The 11,542-nt window shown below is 41.6% G+C and overlaps 1 protein-coding gene across 2 annotated transcripts in view; it reads left to right on the top strand.

Annotated features, from left to right (window-relative positions):
- Positions 1-253: 253 nt before the first annotated feature.
- The window catches only part of ZKSCAN1 (zinc finger with KRAB and SCAN domains 1), a 34,494-nt gene continuing 23,205 nt past the window's right edge, over positions 254-11,542 (top strand). For both annotated transcript variants that reach the window (XM_012731770.1, XM_012731767.1), the window contains exons 1-5: positions 254-381; positions 7,665-8,180; positions 8,437-8,590; positions 10,199-10,290; positions 10,558-10,684. In XM_012731770.1, the coding sequence (XP_012587224.1) occupies positions 7,755-8,180; positions 8,437-8,590; positions 10,199-10,290; positions 10,558-10,684 (799 nt within the window). In that variant the 5' untranslated portion in view covers positions 254-381; positions 7,665-7,754. The remainder of the gene's footprint in view (positions 382-7,664; positions 8,181-8,436; positions 8,591-10,198; positions 10,291-10,557; positions 10,685-11,542) is intronic.

Genomic DNA, 11,542 nt, shown 5'->3' with positions numbered 1-11,542 from the left:
TAGTTGAACAGTTTGCTTATGTTATGTAAAGCCTGACCCCCCACACCCTCAACTCGTTCTGTCCCCCGCATTAATTAGGGGCGCAGAAGCTGAGGGTGGGAGCCCCAAATCTGACAGCTGGACCTCCGTGGGGTCAGAGCCCAGCCTGGCGATTCGGGCACCGAGTTACAGAAGCCTCCGGCGTTCCTAGAGAGGACTCGGAAGCGCGGCGCAGCCCGGAAGGCGAGATGCTGACACACTTCCGGCCTTTGTGACTCATTGTGTCTGTGTGGAGACGTCGGGAGGGCCTAGGTCCGTGCGCGGCGCCCTTCGGCCGGCCTCAGCCCCAGAGTCAGCTCCCCTTTCTCGCCCAGCGCCCCCAGGCCGCTCCCGGGGCTCACGGTGAGACTTGGGGCCGGCCTCTGGGGAGGGCGGGCGGAGCCGCAGGGATGCGTGCGCGATGGTGGGCTCTGTAACTGCGGCCCCGGGGTCCTCTACCGGCGGCCCGGGCGGAGTGAAGAGTCCGTGCCCTTGTCCCCTCCCCAGGCCCGACCGTAGGAGGCGCCGTCCCGCGGAGACACGTCCCAACCCCACCCCGGGTGCTGACGGGCAGGGGGCGAGGGTCTAGTGGCGGGGTGCTCGGAGACCTGGAGCGATCAGCCGTCTGCGGGGCCCTTCACCCGCAGTGTCGTCATCGTAGTTTGACGTTTTTGAGATTCTAAAAACCAAATCTCGAGCAAACCAACTGCCCTGTCTGATATTTCTGACTCCCCTGGTCGCCATTTGCCTTGATTCCAGAAAGAGTGTTTTCTGGGTCCTATAGGACCTCTAGGTGAAAAATGTGGAGGACTGAGAAATAGACGTTTTGAGGTGCCGCATAGATGTTTCCAGCTCAACGGCGTTTCACCCCACCCCCGCCACCAAGAGGTGATTAAAGAGTATTTGAAGCCTAGTCCTAGAGGATAAAGAAGTGATGTGGATCTAGTGGAGATAATATACACTCCACTCTCTTCCGGTTTTATGGAATATTTTGAAGGCTTTTTAAAAAATTAACTGTCCTGAAGATTTAGGGGTGTTTCCCCCCAGCTCTGGGTAGTTACTCTGCTTGACTTGGAGTCGGTGAAAAGTAAAGGGAATTTATACTGAACAATTAGAAAACTAATTGAGTGACCCTGCATAGGAGGACACTCACCAACTCATCCATAAAATTGACTAGATTTTCTCAAAAGCCTCTTCCAAAGTTGAATGTATTTGAATTGGTCAGTGTACTTGAAAAATTCAGCTACAATTTAGCCTGACGTGTTTCCTCCCCTCCCTTTCCTGCTGTGCTCCCATACACAATAAGATACTTTGATTATAGAGAGTGGCAGTTACATGGCCCCGGACCAAAGAAAGCATTTATTGTACTGGCCAGTGCTAGGCAGATTGGAGGTGGTCAATAAATACTTGTTGAACTGTATTGTGAAGTCATTGTAACGCAATCAACAAAGCACTGTGAATATATTTGCTGCCCAGATGTGGAGAAATAGCTTTATTATTATATAGGATACCTTAGTGAAGATTTCCCCAAGTTAGTATTGTCTCTGAATTATGCAAGGTTCCTGTTCATTATTTCAGGCAGTTTTCACCAATCTTCAGCTACCAGCAGGGATGCTAGCTACTCAATAGCTACATAATCTTGCTGAATATTTACTTGATAAACACACTTAAATTTTTTCTGACTTTTATCTTGTATGCAAATATGGATTTAGTATGTCAAGTCTTAACCTTTTCATTCTGAGGTGCTATCACTATTCTTTGGCAGCCAGCTGTCTTCTTAAAGGTAACATCTTCATATTTTAAAACATTTCATAGAGCTGTTCAAAAATGGGGAGGGAGAAGTTTATTTAAATTTTCAGAACTATACCCCAGAAAGATAACTGCCCTGCTTAGAAGATAGTCTGGAATACACTGAGTTTGTAACACCAAACCTTTTGATGAGAAAGTCATTGGTATTTATTCTTGGTGAGAACTAGTTGCTGGGGGTAATCTTACCTAAATTGGATAGTGTTGTCAGAATATTTGTTGGCTCAAAGGGACCCCAAAGTTACTTTTCTGCTCCTCAGAAGTATTACCTGCCACCTCTCCCATTTGACAGAGTCCTCTATTTAGAAAGATACTGCATGCCAGAAAGGTTAAATAACTTGCTCAGGGACGTGTGTCTATTTGTGGGAAATAATTCAGGTGTTACAATCTATGCTTTACTGTCACACATTTTACCCATTGCTTAATTTTTTTTCTTTATTTCTTACTGTGTTATTTTCTCTTTTTTTAAATAATAGCTTACTTTTACATCACCATCTCAGTTGTAGTCCCAGTGGGTTTTCCATCACCAAATCACCATGTACCATACCATGTGCATTTCCCTCCCCCCACTGTTTTTGATCCCATTCGCCACTCCACTCCTGTAAAATATCTCTGGTATATAGCTGTTCATTATTATATTTTCTCACCTGGTCCGTTATACTCCTGCTATGAGTGAAACCATCCAGTATTTTTCCTTTTCTTTCTGGCTTATTTCACTACGCATGATCTCCAGCTCCATCCATGTTGCTGCAAAAGGCATGTGTTTCTTATTTTGGTTGCTGAGTAATACTCCATTGTGTATATGTACTACATCTTTTAAATCCAGCCATCCACTTTTGGGCATTTGGTCTGTTTCAGTGTCTGTCCAATTGTAAATAAGGCACCATTGCTTAATCTTTAAGTAAGAAAATAGTTAGCTCTCTTAGGCTTATTGGAAAAAAACCCTTAGGTCAAAATGCCAGACACTGTTTTAAGTGCTTTCTATATTTTACCTCATTTAATTGTCCCAACAACTCTGTGAAGCAAATACTATTTTTGCATTTTACAGATGAGGTGACATGCCTAAGATTATCAGCTAGTGTGTGCAGTAGCACTTCAATGCTAACATGAAATTCTTCCAGGTAACTATGGTGGAGTAAGTTTTTGCACTATATGATAGGCAAAAGTGAGTTATATTTAAATTTGGTCCTCCCCTGTTGTGACTTTGCAGTCTCTGCTCCAGAACGGGAATAAAGAAATATTGGAGTGTAGAGGAAAGGACCGCTCTCCCATTTCGGTAAAGAAGGACTATGGACATACTCTGGTTTCTGTCCCTTGGGGTCTCACTACCTGTTCAGAGATGCTTGCTTTTGGTTCCCTGTGACTCAAAGAGCATCAACTCTAAATCCAGCCATCCACTTTTGGGCACTTTTGTAGCCTAGGTTTGGACACAAATCAAGAGTTCTTTATTCTCCATAATACATAATAGCTGATACAAGAACAAACTTCCTAAGAATAGAGATTTCTCATGCTTGGTTGGCTACTGCATTACTGCTCAGTTCTCCTATTTGAAAATCCCACCTGGTTAGATTTTTGATGAGTCCCACTTTCATCTCCTGCTGTGCTTCCTTAGCCACATAACTCTGGTGAACACAGATAAGGTCCAGTCTCGAGTGTCCTCCTTTTAGAAAGAATCTATGCACACGCAGAAGCCCTTCTTGCCCCATATCTTGGGACAGGATGAATTTGGGATAATGATTAAAGAGCTTGAACTGAGGATTGGATTCCTAACTTCAGACCTAATTTCAAATCCTGACTGCCATATCATTGCTGTTACATTTAAATTTGGTGCTTTTATTGGATATGTTATTTAATGTCATTTTTGTCATTATTAATGAGATGGTGATTGTATCTACCACCTAAGACTGTATGAAATGATTAATGTAATACTGGTACATAGAAACTATTCAATAAACATTGGCTTTTACTATTATACATACTAGAAGCTTCTTGAATGGTGTTGGGTGCAAGTGTTATTTTACCTTAGCGCTAAAAGATAAGTGGGGAGTCCTGGGCATTGAGTACAATGTGAGGAAAGGAACAATGCATATTTGAGAAATACTAAGTAGACCCATTTTGTGGGATGGAGAAGGTTCCTAGTGGGCGTGGAGAAGATTGTTAGGGAATGAAGATTGAGAGGAAACTGGGACCATGTACTAGAGTGTGTTGACTGCAAGACTACAGTGTTTTAGGAAGAATAATCTGAAAGTATAGTAAGTGTAGAAGGGTAGGGAGAAAATGAAGGCAGGAAAACAAGTTGAACTTCATTAAATTAGATAGAAAAATAAATGTTCCAAAAACCGAAAAATACTTCTGTGGTTCTTAGAGATGAGTGCATGAAAGGAGAGAGCAGTCGAGTGACTGGAATATCAGAATAATACCCAATCACTAGCTCCACTAAAGACAATAAAAAGATGGCAGGGGGAGCTGTCATAATTTTTTTTTAAAGATTTACTTTTTATGCTTATAGAACTGGGATACAGGCTAGAGGTGTGGTGGGTGAGAGGATTCACCACAGACAGTGGGGAACAGAACAGGCAGGTTGACGAAGTACACTCCTGAGGGAGCACCGGGCAGGTCAGAAGAGGTCTGCCATGCCATGTGGGTCGGAGCTGTCATAATTTTAATAGTTCTGATTTCTATTAAGTTTGACAGAATTCAACTGCCAGGTTCTTTGGGAAATAAATACAAAGAAGACAAGAGCCCTGTCCTTGAGGGGCTTGAATTTTAGTCGGGAGGCAGAAATAGAAACTGCCCATACAGAAATACACAAGAATAAAAGCCATAAGAAAATAAAATACTAAGAGTATTCGAAAAAGGAAGGTATTTTATTTAATCTGGGATGTCAGGAAACATTGCATCTAGAAGGGTTGAGTAAAATCTTCACCAATAGAGTTGATAGTGTGTGAACTTGTTCATAGCAAAGGATGAAAATGAACACTCATACCCCTATGCTAGGGGAACATGCAAGGGGACTGCTACTAGGAAAAGCAGTCAGAGGTAAGAAGGGGAAAATAGGATGGGGTGTGTTATGAAGGCCCTTAAATAGATAGTAATTGGCGGTTCAATGACGGACGACTACTTAAAGGAAGAAATGACCAGAAACATACTTTGGTAAAACTACTTTGGGACAGGGAGAAATTGAAGTCCTATTAAAATAGTAGTCTATAACAATATTGTTACTCAAAAAAGCTTTCAAAGAAATATAAAAAAAAAAATGTGGCAATTAAATAATTTCCCCAATGTCTTGACTTCACAACTGGTAAAGTCCTGCTGCAAACCATATATTGTAGCTCTACTGAAGTACTCTGCTGAGGGGAGCAGAGTGTGGGTCAGGAGAGTTCTGCCGAGCCATGGGGTCACCTCCCTGGCTGGGGATTGAACTCATGCTGCAGTGGTTGCAGAGAGCCTTACAGTGCTGTGCTTTAAAACTCTTTACTAATAGTTTTTTAGTGAAAGCCTTGTAATTTAAATTTGTTGCTAGTTTAAAATTCTTGACTTAACTCACTGATAAAGCAGCTGTGTGTCTATCTCTAAAACTTCAATTTGAAGCTTAATTTTGGTGGCTATAGAGGTAAAAAAGATATTTCACAAAGATTTCTCCATTCAAATGCGGTGAGACGCATCACTGACCATTAGTAAATCATGATCAGTCTTATCCACCAACTGTAACAAATTTTTGTTGTTGAAATTCAGCTAGTACATTTCTATTTTCTATGTCCTTAAATCACTTGTACTTCAAAACTAATGAAAAGGTGTTTTATGGGCCCTGCCTGGTGGCACAGCAGTATGAGACAGTCCACAGCTACTGTAGCAAGAATTCGACTCCCAGCCCACATGGCACAGCGGACCTCTCCTGTCTTGCCCACTGCTCCCCTCAGCAGTGTTTTTCAGCATATCTACCTGTTCTATTCCCCACTCTTGTCTCTTGTGAATCCTCTCACGCTCCCGGTAGCTCTGGCCCCCATTTGTATGTATAAGTAAATAAATATTTTTTTAAGGTGTTTTTATATGTTTAACAGTCTAAAGACTCATTGAAAATTTCTTTATTTGGGAAAAATTTTAAAACAGGTTATAAAATACTTGTAAGTTTTGAAAGTGTGTAGAGAAAGACTTTTCCAGGAAACTTAGTGCCATTTCTAGCACTTAAAATTACATAATAATGGAAAATTTCCCAGCATATATCTTTTCCTATATTAGTTCTTTCCTCATATTTTAAGCAGCAATTTTTTCATTCATTTAGTTAACATCTTGTTTGATTTAGTTTTTTACCCCCTCATCTGGCTGAGTAAAACTGGCTCTGGATAGAAACGTGAGCTGTGTCATTTTCTTGTTCACACGTGTCTGCATCAATAGTGTTTCCTCTAATTGTAATTTCTCTACAAAAACTCTAGAAATTTGCCTGTCTGTTTTATGAAGGTGAGATTAGTTAAAAATAGACAAATTATTCCTGTTCCACACAATGGTCTCATAAAATGCAGTAATCTATTCAGTTATTCTGTTTGAAAGTCCCACCACAATACCTAAAAATAAACATGCATATGAGGCAGCCATCTGTGTAGGAAAGAAGAGCTTCCATTCTTCCCTCAGGAGATATCACGTACCCTGTGACTAGTGACAATTCAGCATTTAGACCAAGAGGTGTTGTGTCAAGTTGTACATTAAATATGGTGTATTCTCTCACTTTTAAGATACAGGTACATTCAGATATTCTCTTCTTGTTTCCAAAGTGGACCATCTTGTACTTTCATGCATACAGTTTCAAACTGACCCATGTACCCTTAAAATAATAGAAACTGGCCCTCCCTGGTGGCGCAGCGGATTAAAGCACTGCACTGAGAAGCTAAAGCCACTTCCGCATGAGTTCGAATCCCGCCTGCCCCGGAGGAGACCACATGGCGTGGCAGACCTCTCCTGACCCGCCCGCTGCTCCCCTCAGCAGTGTACTTCATCTATCTGCCTGTTCTGCTCCCCACTCTGTCTCTGGTGAAGCCTCTCACCATCCCTGAGCCTCTGGCCTGTACCCCAGTTCTGTATGTACAAATAAATAAATCTTTAAAAAAAAATAATAGAAACTGATAAATGGATTAGCAAGTTGGGCTTCAAATATGGCTTTAACATTGACTTCACAAGGCAGCCACCTGCTATTGAGCAAATTGTCTTCACATCAGTCTTGTCACCTGTAAAATGACACCAACAATTGTACCTATTTGATTCTTGATGCTTGCCTGGCACCCTGCTTGTATCAGCTCATTGGGCAGAGCACTGTAAAGCAACACATGAGAAACTGAGATCCTAGAAGTCAGGCACTCCCTGAGAGTAGAATTTGCTGGTGGAGGATTTTGTTTGTAAACCTTAAATACAGAAAGTGACAGTGAAAATGCTGTGGTTCTGCAGGCTTTTTTCTCCCTTTGCAATCCAGTGTCATTCTTTTTAAAAAAGAAAAAGATTTATTTATGCATACAAGAACTGGGGTACAGGCCAGAGGTGCTGGGATGAGAGATTCACCAGAGACAAGAGTGGAGAGCAGAACAGGCAAATGTACTGAAATACACTGCTGAAGGGAGCAGTGGGTGGGTCAGAAGAGGTCTGCTGTGCTGTGTGGGTCAGTTCTTTGGCTGGGGATTGAACTCATGCTGCAGTGGCTTCAGAGACCTTCATAGTGCTGTGATTTAACCAGGTGCACCACCAGGGAGAGCCCCCCGAGATGTTCTTAGTGTCTCAATCTGGAGCCTTTTCGTAATACAGGTCGCTCTATAAGGGTAATGATAATGATAACTTTTTTTTTTTTAACACTGCAGGACTAGTTCCAGAACAAATCAGAGAGCATCTCCTGGGACAGAAAGGAGAGCACAGACCCTTCTTGGATCAGCTCAGTTCCCTACACCTGAATGATGACTGCTGAATCAAGGGAAGCCACAGGTTTGTCCCCCCAGACTGCTCAGGAGAAGGATGGCATCGTCATAGTGAAGGTTGAAGAGGATGATGAAGAAGACCACATGTGGGGGCAGGATTCCAGCCTGCAGGAGACTCCTCCTCCTGACCCAGAGATATTCCGCCAACGTTTTAGGCACTTCTGTTACCAGAACACTTTTGGACCTCGAGAGGCTCTGAGTCGACTGAAAGAACTTTGTCATCAGTGGCTGCGACCAGAGGTCAACACCAAGGAGCAGATTCTGGAGCTGTTGGTGCTAGAGCAGTTCCTTTCCATTCTGCCCAAGGAGCTCCAAGTTTGGCTGCAGGAATATCGTCCCGATAGTGGGGAGGAGGCCGTGACCCTTCTGGAAGACTTGGAGCTTGATTTATCAGGCCAGCAGGTAGGAGGTGAAACCAGTTATGTGTGAGCAACCTTACAGACTTTGGACTGATGCAAGGAGAAAGTTACTGGTTTAAAGCTAGTAGTAGTAGCCTTTGTGGTGGTCGTTTTCCCGCTTTCATCAGATATTAAAAAGTATTCTCCTCTCCTCTCCCCTATACCCACTGGGATATTTACGTTTTGGGTTTTTGTTTCCCATTCATTTAAAGTCCTGTTTAAAAAGTGATTTACCACAAATCCAGCCTGTTTTTTCTAAGGTCCCAGGTCAAGTTCATGGACCTGAGATGCTTGCAAGGGGGATGGTACCACTGGATACAGTGCAGGAGTCTTCAAGCTTTGACCTTCATCATGAGGCTACCCCGTCCCATTTCAAGCATTCATCTAGGAAACCACGCCTTGTACAATCACGGGGTAAGAAGCAAGGTTCCATGTAATAAAGAAGTATCCTATTTTTATTATACATTATGTTCTTACTAAATTTTAGGGAAAACATAACTTATAGAACAATCTCAGCAATTAAGTAATGTAATGTGCATAGTAAATGATATATAACCTTGGATGGCAATGAAAGTATTCGTTAGCATTCTGGATATCTAGCAGATATTTTTACAGGAAAATGATGGGAAGAGATAATATATTTCCAGCCTGGGTTTTGAGATACACCAGTAAAAAGAATAGTCTTTTTTTTTTTTTTTAATTCATTCTATTTTTAAATTCATTCATCTTTTTCTAAGTTGCTTTGAAATGTTCAAACAATGCGAAAAATAAAAATTAATCTTTTTTCTTTGAGGGAAAATAGTAATATCTAAAAAGTTGGGTACTTAGGATACACGTGAAACAGCAACTTATGGAAACTACAGCTGCTCAAGAAGTGATAAAGGCATAGTCCATGATCAGAGTTTGTTTATGGTGACTTTTACGGAACTTAAGGATTTCTCATGGATCCTGGTGGCTAAACAGTAATACGTGTTGGATGAATACATGTAAACCAATGCACTATGATGTTTAATCCACTGTTCTTGCTGTCCTTGTAGGGTTTGTGAGGTCTTACCATACTCCACAAGAGTGAAATCAAGAAACTAAAAAAGACATTCATGGTTTTAAGTACTAGGTTATCATTGCAGGTTGCCAGAGTAACAGTTTTAGAAGCCCTGGTACTTATAAATGTTGCTTATTAAATAGTTCTTCTCAGTTTCCTCTTTGCCCTTTCATCTTCCATAAAGTTACCTAACTCACAGGGTTAAAGTGCTATGTACTTGATCTTTTGTATATTTTGTACAAATACACTTTTTATATACTTATACATTTTAGCTTATCATCTTATTTTTAGTCTGAAATAGATGCAAGGTTTAGTAGTTTGATTTCAAGTTCATTTCTTTAACATCTTTGCAACTTAGTAAGGTCATCTGTTTACAGGCAACATTTCCAAATCTATTACTTGGCAAAAGAGGATTTTAATATGACAACTGAAAAATTTTCTAATTATTCTTACACATTGCAATTAATAGGATCATATGATAAATCATGGTATCTTTTTTTGGATGAGTGTTAATCCATATCCTTATCAGCTTGTAAATGTCATCAATATTTGGGCTGTGTGTGCGCATGCCCAGCGTGTATACTGGAGAAAATTGTGGACCACCCAGTCCTAAAATCCTTGTTTAAATGATACCCAGTTGTAGCTGAGAGCAAGACCTAAATTCTCATTTTTCCATGCCAGACTTAACTGTGTCATTTTAGTCATGTTCCCTCTCAGAGCCTCAGTTTCCCTTTCTTTAAAATAAAGGTTTAGACCAGGAGATTTTAACGACCCTTTTAGGACTCCTTGTGACTTTTGCTTAAGAGTGGAATTCTTCAGAAACAAGTCATATTTCTTTTTGATGTTCTCTGTAGTTATCTTTAGTTAGCCATTGAATCTCCACTATATTGGCACAGAAAAGAAAGTGCCCCTGGGTCCTTCATTGAGGAGAGGCTTAGAATAGTGCTGCTTTTACTCACAGCCTCTTTCTCCTTCCTCAGCTCTCCCTACCACTCATGTTCCTGCCCCTCATCAGGAAGGTAGTCCCAGAGACCAGGCAATGGCATCTGCACTATTCACAGCAGATTCCCAGGTGAGCTGTGGGCCCTTCTGTCCTGTAGGCCTCCCCCACTGGAGCACTTTAGGAGTCTCTGCCAGTACACTTATTCTTGACACCACTTCCCAGAGTCCCAGTCCCCTTGTTAATCACCCCCGGGTCCTCCAGAGCCCAGCATGGTCACCTTTTCTTTCCCAGCATCCTGTAGGTTTATGGTCAACTCTGTCCCCAACTCCAGGTTTGGGCAATGGGATTGTCAATTCAGGGGAAATTGAGTGTGTGGGGGGGGTCTCGTTATTTCAGGCAATGGTGAAGATTGAGGACATGGCCGTGTCCCTCATCCTGGAGGAATGGGGATGTCAGAACCTGGCTCGAAGGAATCTCAACAGGGACAACAGGCAGGAAAATTATGGGAACGTGTTTTCCCAAGGTAAGACTGATGCGGGACTATTGTCTGATAATATTACTTGCCCCTCTCTGTTGTTGGCTGTGGGCTCTTCTTAGGTATTCAATTGAGTGTTGACAGGAATTTAGAGATAATTGAGTCCCATTCTTCAAGCCAATAGAGAATGAGAACATTTATGTTCATTTAACTCTCAAAGTCTGGTATATATAAAAATCCTGATTCCACTGTGGTGATGGCATATAGGTGATTTGGTGGAAAGCCACAGGGATTACAACTGAGATGGAAAAAGGCACAGAATGTTGTAAAAATAAACTATTACATTATTTTTTTAAAAAATCCTGATTCTAGGTAGATTTTTTTTTTTTAGCCAATAGGTGGTTTTTGCTGTTTGAAGTTAGTGTTTTGAATTCTCACTTCTTCAGCCATGCTGTTACTTGGGAGGATTCTGCTCTACTCCCTTGGGATTCTATTATTTGGGGGAATGTGTATTTCCTAGCACAGAGGATCAGTGAGCATCCTTTGAATCCTAACCTGGCACCATGTTTCCGAACCTGCTCTACATCCTTCATGTACTTTCTCTCTTTTTCCTTTTTGGGAATAGCTTTGTGCATGCCATGAGCTTGGGCCTGTATCTCCCACACCTAATGGTAATTCTCTATGAAGAATTCTGGGTCCTGGGTTTGTAGGAAAATAAATTCTAAGAGACATTAGGCCTGTGAGACAAGGTGATCCAATTGACAAACATTCACTTTGTCTCTGCTGGATCTTAATCCTAAGAGAAATAGTCCTGCAAAGAAGCCTTGTAATCCACCCTGTCGTAGGGAAGTCCACATTGAAATTTCTGCCTAGGAAGGGTACATGAAGGGAAACTGAAGAAAAGTT

Source organism: Condylura cristata, unplaced genomic scaffold (assembly GCF_000260355.1).
Source record: "Condylura cristata isolate star-nosed mole 26May11 unplaced genomic scaffold, ConCri1.0 scaffold00032, whole genome shotgun sequence".
NCBI lineage: Eukaryota > Metazoa > Chordata > Mammalia > Eulipotyphla > Talpidae > Condylura > Condylura cristata.
The sequence above is the reverse complement of the archived record's forward strand: the minus strand, read 5'-3'. Positions and strand labels throughout refer to the sequence as shown.